The sequence below is a fragment of the Battus philenor genome, unplaced genomic scaffold (genome assembly GCF_028537555.1).
Source record: "Battus philenor isolate CCGP_79_NKW_IND1 unplaced genomic scaffold, ilBatPhil1.0.hap1 SCAF_15, whole genome shotgun sequence".
NCBI lineage: Eukaryota > Metazoa > Arthropoda > Insecta > Lepidoptera > Papilionidae > Battus > Battus philenor.
The window spans coordinates 8,605,284-8,629,146 of record NW_027181677.1 but is presented as its reverse complement, the minus strand read 5'-3'; the positions used below and the strand labels follow the sequence as shown (position 1 = coordinate 8,629,146).

General features: G+C 32.9%; 4 protein-coding genes across 4 annotated transcripts; all 4 read left to right on the top strand.

Moving 5' to 3' along the window:
- Nucleotides 1-3,383: 3,383 nt before the first annotated feature.
- LOC137919005 (3-oxoacyl-[acyl-carrier-protein] reductase FabG-like) lies at nt 3,384-5,347 on the top strand. Its single transcript, XM_068761965.1, has 2 exons — nt 3,384-4,140; nt 5,289-5,347. Exons 1-2 carry the CDS (start codon nt 3,384-3,386, stop codon nt 5,345-5,347), a joined length of 816 nt encoding a protein of 271 aa, XP_068618066.1.
- Nucleotides 5,348-11,227: 5,880 nt separating this feature from the next.
- On the top strand, nt 11,228-12,912 carry LOC137919004 (uncharacterized). The gene is made up of 3 exons (XM_068761964.1): nt 11,228-11,330; nt 11,836-12,019; nt 12,618-12,912. Exons 1-3 carry the CDS (start codon nt 11,249-11,251, stop codon nt 12,910-12,912), a joined length of 561 nt encoding a protein of 186 aa, XP_068618065.1. The 5' UTR covers nt 11,228-11,248.
- A 2,053-nt stretch (nt 12,913-14,965) lies between these two features.
- Nucleotides 14,966-16,139, top strand: LOC137919003 (uncharacterized). The gene is made up of 5 exons (XM_068761963.1): nt 14,966-14,999; nt 15,067-15,400; nt 15,477-15,539; nt 15,752-15,913; nt 16,100-16,139. The coding sequence occupies exons 1-5, from the start codon at nt 14,966-14,968 to the stop codon at nt 16,137-16,139; spliced, it is 633 nt and encodes a 210-aa protein (XP_068618064.1).
- Nucleotides 16,140-17,363: 1,224 nt separating this feature from the next.
- Nucleotides 17,364-23,220, top strand: LOC137919002 (uncharacterized). Its single transcript, XM_068761962.1, has 7 exons — nt 17,364-17,430; nt 18,728-18,845; nt 18,915-19,555; nt 19,633-19,828; nt 20,115-20,163; nt 20,404-20,649; nt 23,158-23,220. Exons 1-7 carry the CDS (start codon nt 17,364-17,366, stop codon nt 23,218-23,220), a joined length of 1,380 nt encoding a protein of 459 aa, XP_068618063.1.
- The last annotated feature ends 643 nt before the right edge of the window (nt 23,221-23,863 follow it).

The window sequence follows — 23,863 nt, the reverse complement described above, 5'->3', positions numbered from 1 at the left end:
AAAATGAAATATGTTTTTTTAGGATTATTAATTGATTAATTTATTTATTTATTAACCCTTTTTAAAATCTTTGCAAAGGCGGACTTAATGCTTTTAGGCATTCTCTGGCAGTCTACTCAAGCTCATTGCTAAAAATAATTTACGGATATAAGTAATAAAATTATACCAACCTGAAACATATTCAAGTTTCATAAAGGCTCGGTCATGTCATAAATCACTAAAAGCCTAAATTTAAATAGTGTGAGAATAAAATAGATCACAAATTTCTGTTATTAACGATTGTATTATGCGAACATATAACAGCATTTAGCGCACATTTTGTAATATGCGTTGGGGTCGAAAGGTTCTCATGTGGTCACAAGACAATAGACGCTACATGGATAAATCACCTTTTGGGTGAACCAACGACATAGTCAAGGTCGCTGAATGTCGCAGGATGGGAGCAGTGCAAGACCAGCCAACGCGTCCATTTTGGGGAGAGACCTTTTTTTTTGTTTCGGTGGGGGAAATCTTCCGGTATTCAAGATGCCCTGCCTCTGGGGGGAGGACAGGGGTATGTGGGATTCCTACCCACTAAACACCCCCCCACCGGTGGTCGCCCTCTGCGCTAAACGGGGGACCGCGGTATCTCCCGGTCAGGAATCGCCACGCGGTCTTCCCTCGCGCCGTGCTATTTTTCGATAGCCCGTCTCGGGGTATGCATGTATACGCTACCCCCGAAACCCTCGTGGTGCTATCACGATGGTTCGAGACTACGTCGAACCATCATCCGCCTCAGAGTCGCCGAAGCTAGTGGGAGTTTAGGGTTGGGGAGAGACCTATTGTAACTTGCAGAGAGCGTCTATCGACACACTTAATGATGTATCTCATTATGTGAACAGTTGTTCACACCTATAAACACCGATTACTGAACTAAACATTATAGTACACGGACCCTTCCACTCCATGGACTCATGTCAGAAGAAGCTATAAAAGCCTTAGGGATAACAGCATTAACATCTCCGACCGAAACAATAGAAATACTAAAATTATCTCGCTTATATTTCAAACTATATTACTAATAATAAATGTATTTATGTAATAATATGCAAACACCTAAACAAAGAAAGTTTTCCACCGAACGCGAGAAATACGACACGGAATGTTACTTTTAACAATTAAACAAGTCGGACACATAATCTAGTACCAAACGTAACGTGATATGCTGTTTCACTGTAATATGTATTGTAGTTTTACTATATCTGCGGTTTTATATCTCAGCCAGTTTTGCATAACATCAAAGGATTACGGACATGACGGTTATTTATAAATTGTCACAGATGATCAAAGAAACAGACTGTCTTAAATATGTGAATTTTGTTAAATAAATGAATAATGGAGCCTGTCTGTTACAATTATTAATTTTAAATAAAACAGAATGAAACAATTTCTTTGATATTATGTAATGGATGTTTATCGTTTCTGCGCATATCGATATTTGATTGTCATTTGGTAGCTTATTACATACTTGGAAGGCGTGTCAAAGAGATTTTGAGGTTATTGTACATTATTTGCTTCTGAATTATTAAGTATTAGACTTGTTTTCAATTTGGAGTGAAATATCCAGCCAAATACCAGAAGGGCATAAATTTGTGCTATATTTAAAAATTGTGTATTTAATTCAGTCATATTAAAATTAATGTGGATAAAACAACCTAAATAATTATAATGTATATTACATTTATAAAACCGCACTACGCACAAAGAAGGTTTTTGAGTTTTTCGGTCACATAACCGGGAACAACGGTGACAGCTTTTGATCACTGGCGACCACGAGGCTGCAGACCCTTGGCATTGGTCTGATCAGGACCGAAACATATTCGATACCATAGTAATAATATTCCAAATAGATCCTCTATAATAATGAGGAAAAAGATAATTAGTGAATAGAACATTAAACAGACTAACAAAGCTAGTTAGTTATGAAGTCACTGCCCTCACATAGCTTATGATGACCACCTAATATTTAAATTACAGTTTTAATTAACTGCCAACTTATAAACTAAAACTTTTAGTTATTTTCTTATAATATTTTTTAACTATTTTGATAAGGACATATCCTGTAAAAATGATCACGAAAAAAACTCGACTGAGTTGGCTCTTCTAAGTTCAAGACGCTATTATTTTAAGTTTAGGGACATCATTCTATAATACTGCTGTATTGGAATTGAATTTGATACCTTCCTCCTCTTATGTATCATTTCCTCTGTATTTGGGGTCGTAACCTCAATCGTTCAGTGATCTTATATCTTAAATTCCTCCATCTGTTACGGTTTTCGGCGAAGTGTACAGCATCATTCTTGTAAAGAGTGGTGTGGATTTGGTCAAACGAGCGCATAGGTCTACTCTAAAAGGTAGTCTTATCATGACTTTGCCGGTGACAATGACTTTTTGAAGGTCGTCGCCAGATTTTCAATCAAATGAAAGGAAGAACATGAACGAGGAACTCAAAGATCCTCGTGTTTCGAAGACCCTGACATTTTCTTGACGTACATTCTTATAATAAACTTGCCCTTCATATCTATTTCAAAGTAGACAATAAAGAAAATAATAAAGAAAGTTGCGGTCTCTTCCAGGTTATTTTTAGTACCTACTTTGTTGTCTGTTGATTTATAGAATTCTTGATACAAAAATATACAATCATGATTTATTTGCAATTATAAATATGGATCGTCGCTACGAAATGTTAGTTGAACGTGATTCATTACCATACTCTTTCGTGACTTTCATTGTAAATAGGTAACTAATACATGGTAACCTGTAACAGATAATGTACATGCGTACAATTAAAGTAATCCTAAAATATTATTTTGCAGAGTAACGTAAACCAATCGAGCGCCGGAAAATGAGGATTACATTACATTTTACATTAAAAGTTGAAAAATGAAGTGCGAAGAAAGAACAAGATAAAATACTAAAAACCGTTACAAACACTTCACGCACCGCAAATGTCAACTTTGTATTCTTGTACCCTAAAAGTATCGTTAAAGCTAATAATTTGCATGTTTTCTCCGAAATAATGCTGGGGATAGATATATTTTGAAATCAAACATTATGAGGAGTGATAAAATTGACACACAACAATAGAAATGTAAACATCATTATGGGAAAAATACATACGAATATAGTAATAAAATATGTGTCTCGTTAACAGAGTTCTTTTTTTTTGATGTAACAATGTCATAGATTTACATATTTAGCGAAATACACATAAAACACGCTTAATCAATGAAAAATATTAAAACGGTGTTTCTAAATAATTCTACTCTATGAAGACCGCAAGAGACTATATAACATATTTACTACCTACAAGTTACTTAGTCGGAAATCGACATTCGGTCAGAATGGACTTCGCTGGCAAGGTCGTCTTAATAACCGGAGCGAGTTCTGGCATCGGCGCAGCGAGCGCGCTCCGCTTTGCTAAGGCTTCCGCTAAACTATCCATTGTGGGACGAAATACAGAAAACCTAATCAAAGTGGCCGAAAACTGTGAAGAGGAAAATGGACTTAAACCTTTATCAATTGTAGCAGATATAACTATTGAAGAGGACGTTATAAGAATTGTCACAGAAACTATAGAACACTATGGGAAAATTGACGTTTTGGTGAACAATGCAGGAATAATTCTAATGGCTACAATCCAAGACGGCGTAGAACCACTTGATCGTATTATGGAGACAAATGTTCGTGGAACTTATATGCTCACACAAAGAGTCATTCCATTCATTGAAGCTACTAAAGGAAACATTGTTAATGTGTCTAGTGTACTTTCAACAACACCGTTGACTTGTGTAACACCGTACTGTATGTCTAAAGCTGCTTTAGATTCTTTCACCAAATGCCTTGCTTTGGAATTAGCTAACAAGGGCGTCAGAGTAAACTCTGTTAATCCAGGCCCTGCGAGAACGAATTTCTTTACAACAGCTGGACTAAGTGATGAACATAGAGACGCGCTTCTAGCTGGCTTCGCCTCTTCTCTGCCGCTCAAGAAGATATGTGAAGGTGAAGACGTAGCTGAACTTATTGTATATCTTGCTAGTGATAAAGCGAGTTGTATTACTGGAAGTTGCATTGTAATAGATTGTGGAATAAACCTTGGTAGTAACGGAAAACAAGTGGAAATGTAGTGTTTATTTATTGTTGGTATATTAATAGAAGATACTGGGGCCGATAGATAGTTCTCCATATTTAACATTAATTAATGTTAATTTATTATTAGTGTAGTCGACAATAAATCGGTGTTTATTACTATATAGGCAGATTTTACATTTGTTTTACATCTCGAAATAATAATTAAGCCGACAACATTCGTCCCCACGATAAGTTTGTTCAAGAAACGACTAATTTGACGATGATGCTTCGCAGAACAAAGGCGTGAAATTTAAATTATATCAAACTTTGCAAAGAACAAAGACTTTCAGAATCTACCAACGAATTATATAAGGTTGTTGCCATGATGCGAGATCTTTCTTCGAGGATTCCGCGAAATTTTCCTGAGAAGTCATTCTTTTATAATTATGACTATAATTTCAGTTATCTTGTAGATCCAATTCTTCCCCAGGTTGGTCGGTCATTTCGTGTTATCTTTGTGTTAAAGTATCCCTTGTAATCATTCCGCGAATGATTAAACCGGTGCGCCAACTAATGAAATTAAAAATAAAAGTCTGTTAAGGTGATAATGTCCAATTTTTTGATATGCGATTTTTGATATGCGAACCTTATTTTAGGAAAAGTTATTAAACGGAAATGAAAATTAAACCGAAAAATATTTTAACGAAACCAAATTATTCTACAACTAATTCATAGGTAGGATGGGGTTTGTAATTTCGAGAAGGAACGGGAACGGATTCGCCGACTGGAATAATCTCGTTAAGCGTTACGGCCGATTGTTATCCGCGATTAATATAATTCTCTAATTTATACCCGACGATCGCAACCCGCTCCGTTCTATTGTTATTGGACCAAACCGCGACTTTCAATTAGGAAACACCACTTAACCAGATATTGTTTCATTGCTTCCATGCCGCCTCCTGGAGTCGCGCTCGACTTGCGATGACTTCCAGTATCATCTTATTTGGCATCTAATTATTTCCATGCGACTTTATTTTTGTCCTATTGTGTTTCCACATGTTTATTTCCTAGTGAAATACCACATATATTTATTAAACATAACATTAATTTTATTTGTACCTAATTAAAAGCAGAAAAATTGTTTTTTAAAATACTTAGTTTTTGATAGTAACACGAAGAGGTTAAAACGTTGTTATATAAAAAAACATACTCAAGGATTATAAACTTCGATTTTTAATTTTTAATCTTATTTTTTTCAAATTAGTCATATCGTTATTTTATCTATTGTTTAGTTTTTGCTTGCCTGAATGCAAATAAATTGGGAGGTGAATTGCGCTTGATTATTAATATTATTATTTATTTATTGTCTTTGCGTTGTATCGCATAATAAACGTGAAAATATATTAATAAAATATTCCTGTCATCTAAGAATCATTGACCTGTGTATTTTTTACCTGTGCCTTAAAACCCTTTTAAAAGAACAGGTATACAGAGTAAATGTTACGTAATAATAAGTCTTAGGTAGTAAAACCATAAGTGCGATTTAACTTTACTGTCGCTAAAAATGTTACATTAGTTCTTAATAAATCGAGATTCGTCAAAAATGAAATAGCAATGTTTATTAAGAGCTAGCAAAATTATTAAAAATGGATCTATTTCTTAAATCCATGCAATGATACTATTAGTAACAAGATAAGAAAAATCAAAAACATTGATTTCGAAAAAAAACCATAGACAACATTTGTCCAAATACCAAGATACTATAATTCGTTACATATACTGGTTATGACATAACAGATAAGAGTTACCAAAACCAGCTCATTCGCAGGGAATTCATTCGCTCTACGTGAGGCGCCGACTATCGACACTAACCACCAAGCTACGGAACGCAAAGCTATTCCAAATGAATAGCACGTGCTCGAGATAGCAACACAGCAACAAACCAACAATAATATGCTCATCTTACGTGTTCACCGCACACCGCACTATCTCCGTGTTTAAGTATAAATTATATAATTGTCTTAACCTGGAACTAAAATATGCCGCAGGAATAAAAATTAATCAATTCATCTATTGTACATTACTTATTGTTATTTAAAGCTGTGTTTCTTTTGCAGAGTCTCTCTTTAGAAACTATGTTATAACAAGTCTACAAAACAAAAGAATCAACCAGTTTTGTTTCTCTCTCAGCTGAAGATCGTGTATCTGAGTCAGTCAACAATCTGTTTCATCAATTGGCTTATATCGCTAGATGTATTACTGCTTTAATTAGCTACTCCAGCTGCTGCATATAGGGTTATGCACCCAAGGTTATGGCTACATGAGAAAACAAGGTCAATGACCTTTTTTGTGCAACAGTGTTTTGATAGATTTTATTTTTAGAATAAAAGCCACTTTATTAGAGAACATTCATTTTCTCATCAGTGCTGTGATTTTTATTATAAATATCGAAACCGCTGTACCGAGCTGTGAGGCGGCGGTAGTACAGGCCACATCGTTCTGTCAGCCCATTGGTCGTTTTTCTTCGATCTTCATCTCGTCGAGCTTTCCTAAAGCGTGGTACAGTAGTTTTTATAGCATTTTAATAACGATTTACTCTGACGTTATTACTACTTTATATTATTGAAACCAATGAATAGCTACATTAGATTAAATAAAGATCCATAGTAAAAAACTTTAGAAATATTTTTGACGAAAATACTTGGACCTTCCGGCTGTTGGAAAAATGAAACTTATGTTGTCAACTAAATGTCTTTCAATATAATTTTCATCATTTAATATTTTAAATGATGAAAATTGTACTGAAAGACATTCATACATTCATTTAATATAATTTTCATTTATCAAAATTTGATTGACTAATAAAATTCTTAAAAAACTTGTAATGGAAACTGGAAAAATTTAGATTAACTCATAGTTAAACTATATATTGACGACAACTTGTTAAAGTTTTAACTTATAAAAACGTTATACGTTCATACAGATTCATCATTATCATCATAATTTCAGACGTAGACGTCCACTGCTGGGCACAGGTCTCCCTCACAGATTTGTAATAGGTCCGGTTGGAAGCTGCCTTCCTGGAGGAAGGCGCTGGAGCGCCTTCTGGTAACCTTAACATTCATCTATCCACCTTGTAGTTTGGTGCACTATGCTACGCTTAAAGGTCCGTGATCTCCACTCCTGGACAATAAGATCCTAGCGGCCTTTTGTTCTGCGCGCTTTAATAGATATTTGGTATATGAGTGTAGGTGTTACAGATTACCTTTTGTGTATTTATAAGAAAAACAAAACAAAGTGAATTTCCTAAAGAAGGCATTCATTTAATTCTCCCAGTAGCGACGCTTCTTTATTGCCTTTCAGCTATGAATGTAGATGTCGAACCTACAACATTCTACAGCAGCAAGAACGAAGACTAATTCGCTGGATATTTCTATGATGTTCTATGTATATAACAGGATATAATTGCTATCATGATGATCAAGTAAAATGATCAACAAAATACAACTCGAGCTCGATTTCAAAGCACGTCGACGTCCTTTATTTGCTGACAGCTATTTTAAAGACCGGAGTCTCCGCCCGCTACCGAAATACATTGGACGCTGTACACCCCGGAGACTAAAGTGCTCTCTCTTGCCGGACATCTATAACTTTTTGTTCCTTCTGGTAACTAAATTTAAACTGTAACTTCTAGACCATAAGGATGTAAATACAAAAACTAATTATAATGTACGGTAAAGGAAAAGGACTTTCCGTTTGAAGGCTACTATTTAAGAGGCAACAGATTGGTACAGTTGTAATTTGTGTCGCACGTGTTCGGAATATAAATATCATTTGTTTCAGACGATCATTTAATCGTGTACAAATAAGTTAATATTATTGTAGTTTTTGATGAGAAAATAACATTTTCTAGCGAATTTTAATTTTACATAAACTAAGAAGGAACAACCACGTTACCTTTAGTCGATAGCAATACACAAAAAATTACACCATACAACAAAAACGTAACAAAAAGGGAGTAATATTCTTTAGAAAGTTTAGCTATTACAGACATAATAACCTTTATTTAGAAAAATGTCAAACAAATTCTGGCAATCTGTCCCCGCGTCTTCTCGGCCCTCCGGCCTTTTCCAGTCACATCTTCTCTTTTCTTTATTTTTTAAACCATATTAAATAAAAAAAATATTATTTGGCATTGCAAACTCTCATAGAACTATCCTGTTATTTACGTACTGGCTAAAAAAATTAATCACATTTTTTCAATACATCCAACCATAAATAATAAACATTTAAATTTATGTAAATATTATATAGAACCTTATTATTTTACCTTATTAATAAAATGGCCTGATCCAAAACATTATTCATTGAACTATCTTTAAATCATTATAATTACTTTGAAATGACAGAAAACGTTAAATAAATATTAAATCACATGAAATAAATCTGCTAACAGTTGTTGAATTAAATTTGTAACAATTTCATATAAGATATGAAAACGTCATTCGTCCTTTACAATACGCCATTAAAAGTATTTGCAATAATGTTTTTTTTAAATCTTATTTGTATTGCTAGTGTTTTTTTTACAATATTATTTTTTCGCTTTTACTAAACGCAGACAGTTGGGAGAAGGTTGCCGCTATTTGATACGGATCTTTCTTCTCCCAGCTGCGAGGCACGACAGTGTTTTATAATTATATACAATTTTTCTTACACAATTTTCTCTTAGAGGTCAATACAGCTAAAATTTATACATGTTAACAATACAATTTGTAAGTTTTACTCAATTCTATATTAGTTGGTACATTATTTTATTTCAAGTCAACGAAATAATTAGTGGCAATACCAAATTGATGCATGGATAATTCGCGCGATGGGGTAATGAGTAAACCGGTAGAATATTTCAGTTTATTAACAAATTATCAAGCAACCGAAACGATAATTTTAGTCTATAAAAAAAAACGCTCATGTAAATAAATTATTACTTTTAAAAAATATAAAATATTGTTGTGTTCTATTCTTATAGATCAGATAATTAGGATAAATAATGTATCACATATAAACCACGCTCATATATATTTTTTTTATTAATGCAAGTCATTTCAGTATCTGAATCACAAATTCTTAAAGGCAAAAAGGGTTCTGTAATATTATTAGATTCCAATTCTCTACACGGCAGCATTTCCAATACGCAGCGATGTAAACAATAAAAAAGAAAAAAGCATGCAATCATATTTTATCGGGAAAGCTATTTTTCGCAGGCGGATCCCGAAACTACATAAAGCGCCGTGTTAACAATAACAAGTCCCGAAACGTAACGTACTCGTCCCGAGACGTCGTACTCGCAATCATGATTTTTATTTGTCCAATCCTGCGCAAGGATGTGACACTGTATTACCATTCTTATATCGATATTTATTTTAATTCATTTTAAAATATTATTGTCAGCTCCGTGGCATTTGAGTGGATATTAGATAAGTATAGACGATCTTCTATCACTTTTATCTTTAGATTTAAAATACTCGAATTTTACATTAATTGCAACTTATAATGCTAACCTAACCTGCCAATTGCTATTACTGAAAAATTGTAATTGGTTTCTAATATAACAACACTATTATATTGTATCTACAGCAATATCTTCTATATAAATAAATAAAACTTAAAGCTTGTCATCACTTTGCAAAAAAATTATTAACTGTCTTTTTTATTTACATAAAAACCGTATTTTAATAAAGAGTTGTGAAGAAGAAAAAGAGGCGGTAAAGGAATATAAATAAGTCTAGATTAATGCAGTGCCTTAAAATTTTGTGAAACATTATTAAACAAATAATTACTATGATTAATATGAATTAATTGTACTACTTTCAAGTATACAGTGAGCAATGAGTGAACTAAAAATTAAGAACCGTGCGTTCCGACCGATGATCGCATTATATTGTTTAATGTTTTTTTTTTAACAACACTCACATAACTGAAAATAAAAACATGACAGCGTACATTATGACTTAATAATAAATTTAAAAAAGATAGTTAATGTCACAGAACAGAATTAGCACAGAACGAGCCTTTATCTAAATAGTCCTTTAGGCATCGAACCGCTAAAAACTAGAAAAAAACTTAGTAATTCAAGTTTAATACCAAAAAGCTTCATCGTTTTTAAAGATACGAGATTTAAAAATATGACCTCACAGAGATTAATAATTTACATGCACTTAGTTTTACCAAAATTATCATTATACTTGTTACACCAAATTTATTTATTGATTCAATAAAATCATATTTATTTAAAAACGAATTTGTATATTTTGTATTTAATATTTCGAATTGTACAACTAAGTACTAGTTATATGTTTGGACCGAAATGTACGTAATTGATAATTTAACTTGAAAACAGTTAATTTTTACGACATTTTTTTCTTCTGTGCGTTTGTTTGTAAGTTGGATAAAAAAGATTCTTGTTTCCAAATGCTTATTAATCAATAAAAATCTTCTACATGCAAAATTAACAGATTACATAAAATAAAAAAAGTTAAAATAAGCAGAATTAAACATAATAAATTAGTAAAAAGGATTTTAATTTATTTCGAACAATTTTAATAATAATTTTAGTGGGTTTAAAATTACGTCGTGGCTAAATTTAAACTAATATAGCCAATCTAAACTAATATCACTAAAATTAACTAACATCTGTGATTACAATAAAATATTCAGTAAAAATTGTAAAATATGAATGAGACAAAATATATTAGGGATTTCAAGAAAAATACAAAATTTTCGACATATACTCGTTTTATCATTAGTTGTCCAAAATAAATTAATATCTGACAGGTTTGAGCGTAAAAGCGGTCCACGAATCGCCACGGTACAAAGGTACGTGATCCGGCGAGCTGCGGGAGGCAGCGCAAGCAATAATTCAATCAGACGAGGCTTAACGGAGCACCCCGTGTTTACCAAACACATACCCTTATCACGAAGCGTTGACGACGTTATCCTTTTAAGACGGTCTAACTATATTAATTATAAGATTCAACGTAATTTTAAACTCTATGCTTGTAGTAATAAAGATTTTTCTTCAGTTTCAACTTATCCATTGATTTATCGCGCCTACGTTTACTTGGTTTAAAAGTCTCTTCAGATGAAGTCGTTCTCACTTTTCGCTGTTTTGATTTATGGGATTGGATATGTAAAATGTCGAGACGAAGAAAAAATTAGTAAAGGTACGTACTATCCTTACATAATCTTACATTTATTAAATATCACTGCTATTTCTTAAGTATCAGGTTTTTGCACTACTAATAAAGTAAGTTGAATATGGTTAGATACCTATGCTCATGATTTCTTTATGGCACCCTCGAGAGCTGTAACCGTTAAAACGGCGCCGAAAAAAGCATCACAGACATTCTTGGTGTCCACAACGAGATTTACGCCATTTTAGCACGCAAGAAATTTATATGTTCCACGTATATTTTTAGTAAATTTATTTTATTAGTATCTATTATTTTAACATTGTTTTTAAATAATTGCTTACATCCTAAAAATATGCCTTTTCCATTGTTAATTTAATATGTAATAATGTTAGAAATAAAATATATCCGATAAAAACTATTATTAGTTCAGTATAGCAGTACACAATGTTAGTAATAAATTTTAAAATATTTTTTACTTTTGAAACATGTTAATTTAAAGTTCTGTGCTAGTTTTACGAATGATTTATTACTGTAGGTTGTTATTGGCCAAATGAAGTGTACGAGCCGTGCTTTGGCGGATGTGCGGAGGTTTCGTGCGATAACCCCCGCAACCATCTGCGGCCCTGCTACCCGTACTGCGAACCAGGTTGTGTGTGTGGTGAGCCGTATGTACGGGACGATAGAACCCATCAGTGCGTGCTCCCACAAGACTGTTCACCGTAAGTTTTTCAACAAGATCATTGTGAAATAATAGTTTTTTGAGAAAACCAAAAATTTTACATAGTATCAATAAAATGTTTACAGTGGTACTTGCATGATCATTTTTTATAAAGTTTTTCTATTTCAGTTACGAAAATAGCAATTATTTTAACTACATTATTTTTTGTTAATCATGTCAAATATTTTAAGTTATAAAGCTGGTATCCATTCGATTTACTCCAAATAGACTCTTTCTAATTATAAACCAGCAAAATAAACAATCCAGTAGAGTTGAATTGCCTGCCAATATACGTTTTAATTTAACCAAATTGTAGAACGAAATTTTCAGTGACTCAATGATACGTGACGCCATTTTGTTGAAACCACATATCTGTGATATTGATATCTCTGGGAAAAGAAAGTTTGAAATTTGTTAAAAACCCTAGATCACCTTGATTGCTGAATGTTACAGGAAAAGGACTAGTGACTGATAAGTTACTGCTACGGCTACAATCATTTATCAGTCTTTCGTTTAATTTTAACCTTTCTATTTTATAGTCCATCCTAAATACTTTCCGTGTCCAAAGATAAGTAAGATTTTTTGAATTCTTATTTCAGAACACAGATGGGCATTCCAGTGCCAACAAAGAGAGTAGCAAAACCACCTATTCCCAAATACGTTGTTTCTGGGAAGAACGCTAGAGGCCATGGGAAACGTGATGATGTTTTAGACATTGACGACGGCGTGGGGCCACCAAACAACCACATGGAAGATTTTAAACGGGCATCGGAAGTATCCCGCATGGGCAATTATTTCAACATTGTCATCGCACCTCCACCTATAAAAGCGTTACAACCAAGGAAATTAATACACAAAGACAATTTCCGATCACCCATCAAGCAAATAAATTAAGATTAAAAAATAATAAAAATCATTTGAAATTACTTGGAATTTTATTATTATATATTTTTCCATTACGAGGGTCAAACTGAAAGTTCTTAGAAAATCAAAAACTAAGCATTCTAGCAAGTTATTAGTTTTATTATAGCTTTTCAAAATAGCGTCCATTTACATCAATACATCGCTGCATTCGATGGAACCATTGAGAAAAGCACCTTGCCCACTCGGCCTTAGGGGTCTCTTCGACGGCGTTTTGAAACGCAGCCACTGCTTCTTCGGCGTCCATAAAATGTTTTCCTCGAAGTTTTTCTTTTATTTTCGGGAATAAATAAAAATAGCAGGGTGCGAGGTCGGGGCTATACGGCGGGTGACCCAGTAATTCCACGTCTGAGGTCGCCAAATAGTCGATCGTTTGCCTGGCGGTGTGCAACGAGGCATTGTCGTGATGAAGGAGGATCCTGCTGGAGGTCGTTTCTCTCGAACTTTTTCCAAGACAAGTGGCAAACAGTTGTTAGTGTACCACTCTGCATTAACCGTTTTCTGATCCTCTAAGACAACTGTCGCGTAATGACCTGTCTTTCCGAAGAACGAGGCCACCATCTTTTTTCCAACACTTCGACCTCTCTTCACTTTAGTTGGCAACTCTTCGGAAGGAAACACCCACTGAGCAGACTGTCTTTTGGTTTCCGGATCATAACAGTAAATCCAGCTTTCGTCACCCGTTAGTATGTCGAACACAGCATTTGAGTCACCTCCGTTAAATTTTTGGATCATTTCTCGGCACCAATCAACACGGCGGAGTTTTTGAGCCTCGGTCAAACTATGCGGTATCCAGCGGGCACAAAGCTTCCTGACCGCTAAATGTTCATGGAGGATTTTGTGCACTTGACTCATACCTATGCCTAGACTTGTCCGAATCTGCTGATAGGTCACTCTTTTGTCAGTCTCTATCATACGCCGCACAACACTGATATTGTCTTCAGTCGTCGCTGTAGAAGGCCGTCCCTCACGCAAATCATCGGTGAGATTAGTTCGACCACGTTTGAATTCATTAAACCAGTTGTAAACTGTGGCACGAGATGGGGCTTCATCGTGAAAAGCCAATCGAAGTCTATCATAACTTTCTTGTTGACTTATATGACATCGAAAGTCATAAAAAATCATTGGACGAAAATTTTCTCGGCTTAAATTCATTCTGACGTGCACAGACAATTTTCAATTTGCCGCCAAATCGTAAAACAAATGACAAATGAATGAAATGTATACTCAATATTATTGGTAAAGAGTTCTATTTTCAAAATTTAAACTTATTTTTTTAATATAATGCTTTTAAGTTGCCAGTTCTAAACTTTCAGTTTGGCCCTCGTAACAGACATACATTGAGTTTAAAGAATTAACACGTAAACGGTACTAAAAATTTAAAAGTTTGATAAAATTATAATAGCAGAAAATTTAAATAAAGATTCAGCTTGAATTTTAAAAGCATACTAATACTGCATACGGTCACGTATGAGTAGAGGTCATTACTACTCCAGAAACTTTTCATCGTCCTTGCATCCATTAGACATTTAAAAAGAAAATCTCGAAACCCTTATAAAATAATCGGTTTTTTTATCGTAAAACGTGTAGATAGTATGGATCAAAAATTTTCGAAATTCGCTTTTAATGTTTAAGAAGCAGGTTCAGATATATATAAAATTTATCTAAAGAGACACGTGTCATATGAAATATATTCTACACATTTAAATAAAAATCATTGGTTATTTAAAAGCCACGGAAAAAAGATTTTACTTTCTATATGTAAATTATAAATTGATTATAACATTGAAAATATCCCTTAGTTACTGTTAAATGGACTTATTGATAGTAAAAGAACATATCTGTAATGTGCACCACCGATTTTGTTTTATTAAATCTGATTAAACACACATCCGCATACCAAGTTTTCTTTTTATCAACAATCTGCAAGTTGCTGATTAGCGGCTTAGAAATAGTCGTAGAATGAAACGCAAAATTTACCTCGATGCTAATTTACGCACAACATAAAGTGTAACTAAGTATCAAAATGCGCACCCTTTTGTTTTTGGGTTTTCTACTTTGTAAGAATAACATTTTATCAAATAAATCTTTGGCTATCGTCAAATACTAACTCAATTCGTGTTGCAGATAATATAATCGCTTTTGCATCAAGAATAAACAATTACGATTATGACGATGCTGAAAATAATAAAAGGCATACACTGGGAGACGACAGAAGAAATTGGAGAAAAAAAGCGCTTTTGAAATCCCTTGATTCCGACCACAAGGATTGGGACGACAGACGTCGACTGGAACAAGATAATATGAGATATTCGGAAGACGATAAGGTATTCGGCGGACTGGACAGACAACGAGAAATGGATCTTCCACCAAGTGTATTCAGGGGACAGAGACGATATGACGAATTGGATAAAATTATCTCTGGAGTGAATAATGACTTAACACGCCCATCATCGTTTTTGTAATGATCATTATTTAAAATTTTAAATGTAGTTAGATAGTATATCTTATTAACAAATACATGCGTTTTTTTACAGAGAAAAAGATATAGACAAAAAATCACTTTCAATAACTATGAACTGCGAACGACTTCACGAAAGGTATAGTTGTATATACTCGTATTACTCTATACAATCATATCTTTTACAATTGAGCTTCTCGCAAGTTTTCAGACTAGGAGAGGCTATTTTTTCAATGTAGATAATTGTTAAAGTTTTAAATAGAAAAAGTAAATTGTGCTCTCTTGTCAAAACAATGTTTATTTTCGTTAATGTGATTGTCTTTATTTTCTCTTTTCGCGATAATCTATTAGATACGAGCCTTGTTTCGCGGGATGCGCTTCGGTGACTTGCGACAACCCACACGACCGCCTGCGGCCCTGCTACCCATTTTGTGAACCTGGATGTATATGTGTGCATCCCTACATCCGAGATGATCGCACACACAAATGTGTATTGCCAGAAGATTGTACAAAGTAAGTCTTTTATTGCTCTATCTCAAATTGTTAGCCCAAGAAATTTAAAAAAAAATTCATAGCATGGATTTATTATTTTTAATTTTAATAATAATTTCTGTTTTAATTTTCCAAGCAATCTTTACAAATTAAAATCATTACTGTTTGTTTAATACATAATTGCAATGAATGCTTGTTTATTTACAGGGGTCTTAAAGGAATTCCAGACTTAGGTGATGACTTCTAACTACGTGACAGAAAATTACCCTGCTGGAAGTTATACCTGTACATAATCTTTGGCAAAAGCATCATAATATCTAATATCTCTGTATATAACGTGTAATCTGTAAAATGAAAAAAAAATTATGCATATTTTATCTTATATATACAGACTTCAATCCGATAAAATTTAATTAGGTATAATTTTCAAAATTTCCAACATCTCAAAAAAAATTTAAAATCATTTTTCAAAATTTCATTTAACCAGTGTGTCAATCAAGTTAACGAAATTTTTCAAATTTCGACAAGACTAATTAATATATTTAATCTAATCATTAATCTTTAGATTTTATTATAAATTTAAATACTTGAGGTGGTGCTACCATGCCATTATAAACTGTTGCAGTGACTCTGTAATATTTGATCCATCTTACCCAACTTACAATACTGTCTTGTGAAATATTAAAAAAGGTTATTTTCAACTCGTAATTAGGATAAGAATATAAATAATCAAACAATTCTTGATTAAAAAATAATGTAAAAAATTATAAAAATTTAATTGATAGTTAAATGTCCATCTCAATCAGGGAAACCACTATACCATCGGTCAAAATATTTCACGACTTCTTACATTATTAGTATCGATTTCTTAAATTGTATAGACGAGTGCGGCTAAGATTGTATACCATTCAAAGCACTGTGTGCAAATGATCTGCGGTTATAAGTTTGTTTTAATTTGTAATAAAGGGTTAGAGGATAGAATGGAGAGCGCTTTTATTTTTTAACATTTTTTATCTTAAGCCATTTAAAATATTCTTATAATTAAATTTTCACATAACACTGAAAAGAGAAAAGAACAAATCAATCAGTGTCCAAGAAAATTTAAGAGTTGATAACATAATAATTGAACGGCTCAACACAATGCCTTGTACTAAACGAAAAAGACACCGAGGACTTAAACGATTGTTAGCTAAACCGGTGTTGAACATTTTTTACTCCGCTAACTTTGTTTAGTACGTCCAGTTCGAAATTAGAAACATTAAGAAATTTCTTATTTTTGGAAAATTATAAGATATTTGAAATATTTATAAATTTATTTTTATTTTAATAATTGGCAACATTTTAGTTGCTTCATGACACGTAGCAAAATATCTTAGAACTTAAAGACCCTCGCACACGGTGCTCGGCGTAAATAAATTACTGTACAATTTCGTATTTTTATAATGACATTTTTTACAACCAAGTTTTACCAATGATATTTTTCTTGATTTTGGTGTTTGCTCCTCTGATTTCTGCTGATCTCAAGAATACACAATATGGTAAGTTTGTTTATCTAAATTTTAGAAAATCTAGTCTATTGACGAGAAATAGCTTAGGTTCGGTGTGCGTGTATTTCTCCGAATTACGATGAACAATTACGTGTACAATATACTTTTTATCAAAATCCGTATAATAATTTAAAAATGTTTTAATAAAAACATGTACCTTTAGATTATTCAAGTTGTTGTCGGTAGTTAAAAATATGAAATGAATACACTAGAATTGAGAAAAAATAAATCAAACATGTCATATACATAATATAACATTTTATCAATCAAATACCGTCATAGATTAAACCTTCATAACATTACATTGTGCGCGAAAGTGCTATATAGTCACCTCTTGTGGTATGTGCGCGGTGAGACCTGGGAGAGGACGATTGACTTTGTTCAACAACAAAGACAATTGTTCTTAGATATCTCAAACGCGTCTTTCGTTTGAGATATCCAAGAACAGACGGCTTGGCGTTTGTCTACCTTCTCGTCGTGCCAATTACCTGTCCCAGGAAGTGACTAGCACTTTCACGTGCAGTATTAGAATAAATCACGCCATACCTTTATAAATTATCTTAATTGTCTATACTTTAGACTTTACAAGAATAAACTCGAAAGCAATAAACAACATAATTCATATATTCGTTAGGAAAGAACAACGATGTTACGTGAACTGTTTACCATGCGAAGATGTAAAAATAGTATTGCAAATTAATATTCGTGCCTGTGTTGTTATGACGTATGTTTAGAGTAACAAAATAGTTTTAAAAGTAAATTTCCTTGGGTCCCAGAAAAAAATCTCTCGTATACGTACCTAACCCATGTATACAGTCCAATTGAGACACACCATTCAATAATGTATTTTTATTGTGACTGATTTGTATTGGTATATGAAGAACCTCAAGCCAGCATAAAGAATATTATAGCAACGATTTTACACGCAAGGTGTAAGTTAAGACTAGTGTAAAGCCGATAATTTAAGCAAACTGAAATAGTATTTCGATAATTTTTAGTTACGAGTAACACTACCTCTGTGTGCGTTGGTTATTCTTTATAATTCAATCAGTGAAAATTTAATTACGTTTATTTGATCATCGAGGTATTTACTGAAATTTTATGTAAGAGCTATTAATAGTCATTATTTTAACCATTCATAAATTAAAATCCGCAAAATCAAAACAAAAAACTTATTTTAAATAATTTTTTGGAAATGTTTTTAAATAAATGCAGATATTTAAATAAATATAACGGACGTTAATGTACGTGTTAAGTATTTCATGTTAAATTTTTATTTATTATGTAGAATGTGGTGCACACGGAAGGTTTGAGTACTGTATTGATGGAATCCCCGGTTGTGTTATTGGATGTCACTGCCACCCCGGCTACTATTTCGACACTGATACGAAAATATGCGAACCCAAGTATGACTTCAATTATTCTAAGTATATCGAGAGGTAATATCATATTAATGTTTATCTTATATGTTACAGTACTAAGTTATTGCAAAGTTATCGACGGCAATATTCAGTAGAACCCACAAGAACTCCAATATCTCAAATGGACTCTCCGGAAGTAATAGAGCAAACAACTTTTTTCCCAACTGAAAGAGCGATAGACGATCACGTGGACACAATTGCAAAGAATGCAGACGATCTTGGAGATTGGCTGTACGATCAGTTCTATAAAACTATTGAGAGTCAAGTGATCAATAATACCAATGCAAACATAATAACTAGAAGAAGTGGAAGAAGACCGGAAATAAAGCTGTTTAAAAAAAATAGGAGAAAAAGTGAAAAAAAAGGTTCAGTCAAAAGAAAACAAAAAAAAGACGATTTAAGAAGAAAGCTCCTACGCATAACAGAAGACGACAGTCTCTTTGATTCTGATACAGAAACTGATAGTTCAGATACTTCTAGTAGTAAAGAAGCCCACGAAAGTAATGACAAAGAACATGGACATAAGAAATTCGTAATACTGAACAAGAAACCAAAGCCACCTCTGCCTTCATTCATATTTTTACCTAACGTAGAAACACCATATTATCCTCCAATAGGTTTGCCGCCCCCTGTTCTTCCAATGTACCCTATGGTACCTGTACCACCTGTACTTCCACCAGTCTATCCTTTCTCGAGTTGGTATATACACATATCTCATTTGAAAAAAAAAATCGGAAAGTATATTTATGATAACATCTCTATATTTTTACAGATGTGTCACCAGAATGTGATGAAAATAACTCGACAAGTAGCACCTCAAGTTCAACAGTATCTATAGTAGCAACAGCCTCATCGATGCCTATTACTACAGAAATGACATCAAAACGTCATCAAGATACTACGACGGTTTTTACAACTTCCGTTACTACTAATACATCTGTGGATTATAAGTATGCCATGCAAACAAAGTAAATATCGTGATTTTGTATTACTTATTACAACATTAGTATTATTATTATAACATTAGTAAGCCTAAAGTTTTTTAGATAATTCATACAATTAATTGTCATACATAGTTTGAAACGATTATCTTACTTTCATAGACTAAATTACAAAATGTTTTATACTATACGTGTTTACTGCAAAATAGTGATGTTTATTGTCGTTGTTTGGATTTTCGTACTAACAGAAAGACGCAGAATTATTCACAAAATACATAAAAATACAAATTCCGCACTAATGAATACATGACAGTTTCAGGAATAGAAAAAAGAAGAACCTACCTAATAGCGGAAGAGACACCGTAAGTTTATTAACACAGTACATATGTTCCTGTATTAATCATATTTTTGATGAATTTCGATGCTTTTAACCTTCATGACTTTAAATAAAACCTCTCCTAAAAATCCGAAATTGCAAAACTGGAATACGAAAGTTAACAGAATAATTACTTCATTTCATAGGGATGAGTTTGCCTTAATTTACTGCGTGCAACTTAACCTTGACTGATTTTTTATAATATAGTTTCAAAATCAATTTACAGCTACGACGCTTGCGGCAATTGGTTCAAAATTCTGGACTTAAAAAACGACAGAAAGCACACAAAGTTTTTGATGAAGATATACACCGAGAATCTGGTGATACCGATGAAGCAGTTCAAGTAGAATCAGTTATTGGTGATGATTTTCAACATAATAATTTTCCAGCGGTAGAAGAAGACAAAGCTAACTTCAAGTATTTGTCAGAACTAATTCATAAAATAGATGGCAACAATAAGGAACCGACAGCGGTACCGAATTTAAAGCTGAATTCCATTTACAAACCCTATCTAAATAATCAAAGAAGGAAAAAAATTGTTAAAGTTCCATCGAAAACGGATGAAATTAGTCGAAGATTCAATCCAACGAATTCCCAAAAAAGCAAGACGTCTGAATCATTTTACTCCAATCTTGGCAAACAAATTGCGTCGCTTATAAGAGATGTCAATTCCAAGAACGACAGACATATCGACATTGAAATCGAACACACGGATCATAACACCGCAAGTTATCCAATACTTAGTGAACTCGGCTATGCGCCGCATTCATACTGGGAAAGATTTGCTAGATCGCCAGTGAATCACATGGAGCGATATCGAAAATCCAATAAGTACCTAAAAAAAAGTAACGAAATGCTTTACAACATAGAAGATAAAGTTGAAATTGCCGCATCAACGAATCCGCCTATGTCTTTACAGGAAATTGAAAATTTCATTAATGAATTGGAAAGTCCTGCAGAGGAAATTCTAGAAACGGCTCCAAAAATATATCAACCGTGCAATAATACACTTAATATTAAACTGTGGCCTCGTGATTTGCCGATAGTTGAAGCAACGATTAAACCCTTTCTAGCACTTAGAAAAAAATCCCAACAATATATAAATGATACTAAAAAAATAAATGCAGAGAATAATTTGTTTTCTAACTCGAAAGCAATTCGTTTGCGGAAAGTTTTTGATGTATGGCTAACTACGGATCACAATACTGATAATATGCAAAGGATCAGACAAAATGAAAAAATTGACAAACCAATTAATGAAGGAACGAGGAGAAGTTTTTTTCCAGTTATTGATGTACCTGTTCCAAATTCAAAGCAAACTAAAGCGCAAGCTTTTACTAAATTGCCCATTGAATATCTTAAACAAGAGTCGGTCAGACATGCAAAAACACCAGAAGTACAACTTCAATCTCTTTCACATGTTTATAATTATAGCAACAGACGTGTTAACGTTAAGTACCAGTATCCGTTTTACAATAACTTATTAGAATTCAAATTTCCTACTGTTGAAAAATCAATTAATATACCGTTTTTACGAACTGAAAGCCCTTCATACTTCCAACACGAAGTACATCATTTTGATTATTTTGACTAAAGTTAAGGTGCTCCTTAGGTATTTATTATGTAACGTTACAAAATATAGGGAAAGGAAAACGTGAAAAACAAATAATTTTTAACTACCAATCTAAAATCTTCTGAAAGTTTTCACTTACATTATTGAAACATGAAACATACACCGAATCTAAAGACATTTTTGTGACAAAATTGTGAATTGAAAAAAATCTGTTTTTAAATTAATCAACCAAATTTATTTTAACAACCTAATTAATAATAATCATTAATGCCTATTTATGTATTATGACAAGAAATTAATAAAAAACAGGTAATTTAGTAATAAAATAAGTTTTTATCTCGACAAACATTACTAGTTTTTATTTCTCGTCAATATGTTTTATAGCTAGCTGACCCGGCGAATTTCATTACACCAAACTACACCAAACAGTTAATGAATGTAGATATGGGATTTTTAAATTTATCACACGGCTACACTATTCTTAATGTTTATTTTTTGTGAATATAATATTAAAATACTTATTTATCGTTTTCCGTACAATGATAAACCTACAAACACAAAAATCATGAAAATTGGTCCAGCCGTTCTTCGAGCTATAAATGGCGTGACATTTTTATATATAAAGATGTGGTATTAGATTGGTTTATGTAGATGTAACTATAAATGAAGTCAAAAGACGTTTTACCGCACTCTACAAAGCAATTTAACGCATTTCATGAGGTGGGATGCGCGAGGTAATTCGGCGGTTATGCGCTGGTATACGCCGCCGATGTACGATAATACACCGTATCATATATCATAAATGAAGCCGAGATTATGCAGCAGCTCGCTATTCGGGCTGTGCCAAATTATCATATGTACAAGCTTTGTAATAGGTTTTGTGTATTGTACCGCATTGTTAAATGAGAACCTGTTTCTGTTTGCACAAATACTGTAAAATGAAATTGAAATCGGTACTTTAGGGGCTTTGGAAGCATGATAAGTAATAGCTTTAAAAATAATAAACAAAGCCAATTCAAATTAGTTGTTTTATTTCTTTTAAAAGTCAAGAAGCAAGAAATGTTAAACTATTAAAGTATTTAAAATTTCATTACCAATACCTTATACATTCCGATTAACTACCTTGCTTCGCCTCATTATTTTTCTTTATATATAACAAAAAGGATTTTTTTTCACGTACCTTATTATCTCAAATGATGTTAAAACGTTACTATTAATAAGTAATGCTTGAAAATTTAGGTAAACAAACATGAACATCTTTTCATACTTAAAGAATATCAAACAGGTTTAAGACAAAACTCCTTTTTTTCATAAAAATAAATAAGAAAAATAAAAATTGGAAGCCAGCGTTTGCTTTATTCTATAAAAAATAAGTGAAGTGTTATGTGTGTGTATGCGAAATCCCAGGCACCCAGTGTCACGCAGAGACTGGACACACTTCTAATTAACTCTGTAGTTACAATACAATAGTCACGGCACTGTCAAAGCCGAAATTCAACAGCGCCATTGTACTAAAGTTTAAGGGCAAAAAATCATCGCAGTTGCCTCAAACAACACATAAAAACAGAAAACATCTACCGCCATGAACTTTTGACACATCATGCTGTCATTGCAAAAAAAATAATAATAATTGCTTAAAATTAAAATTATGATGATAACTGTATTTCACAGATGTATCCTACAAACACACAACAACCACTGCCAATACTTACATAAAATAAAACCGCTTAAGAAAATTAAAAGAATAGATGTTAATGAATAAATCTTTAAACAAATCGAATGTAGGCGGTGAATTGGTACACAATTTAAAGTTTTCGGTGCTTGTGAGTGAGCCGGTGGGAAAAGGGATGACCGACGAATGTTTTGTCAATGGGAATTTAATGGTACCCCATCGTACATTTCGCCAAAGGATATTCATTTAATTAGTTTAACCCATGTAAATGTTTTTGCCTGGAATGAAAACCGATAACAATTTTTTCGTTTAGGTTACGAAATAACGCTCTTACGAAAAGTTTACAAATATATTGGTGTACTCAAAACGAGAACAAAGTTTCAATAGTTTCTTTTTTTTAAAATACTGCCATAAATTTCTAATATTTAGGAAAATATGTCT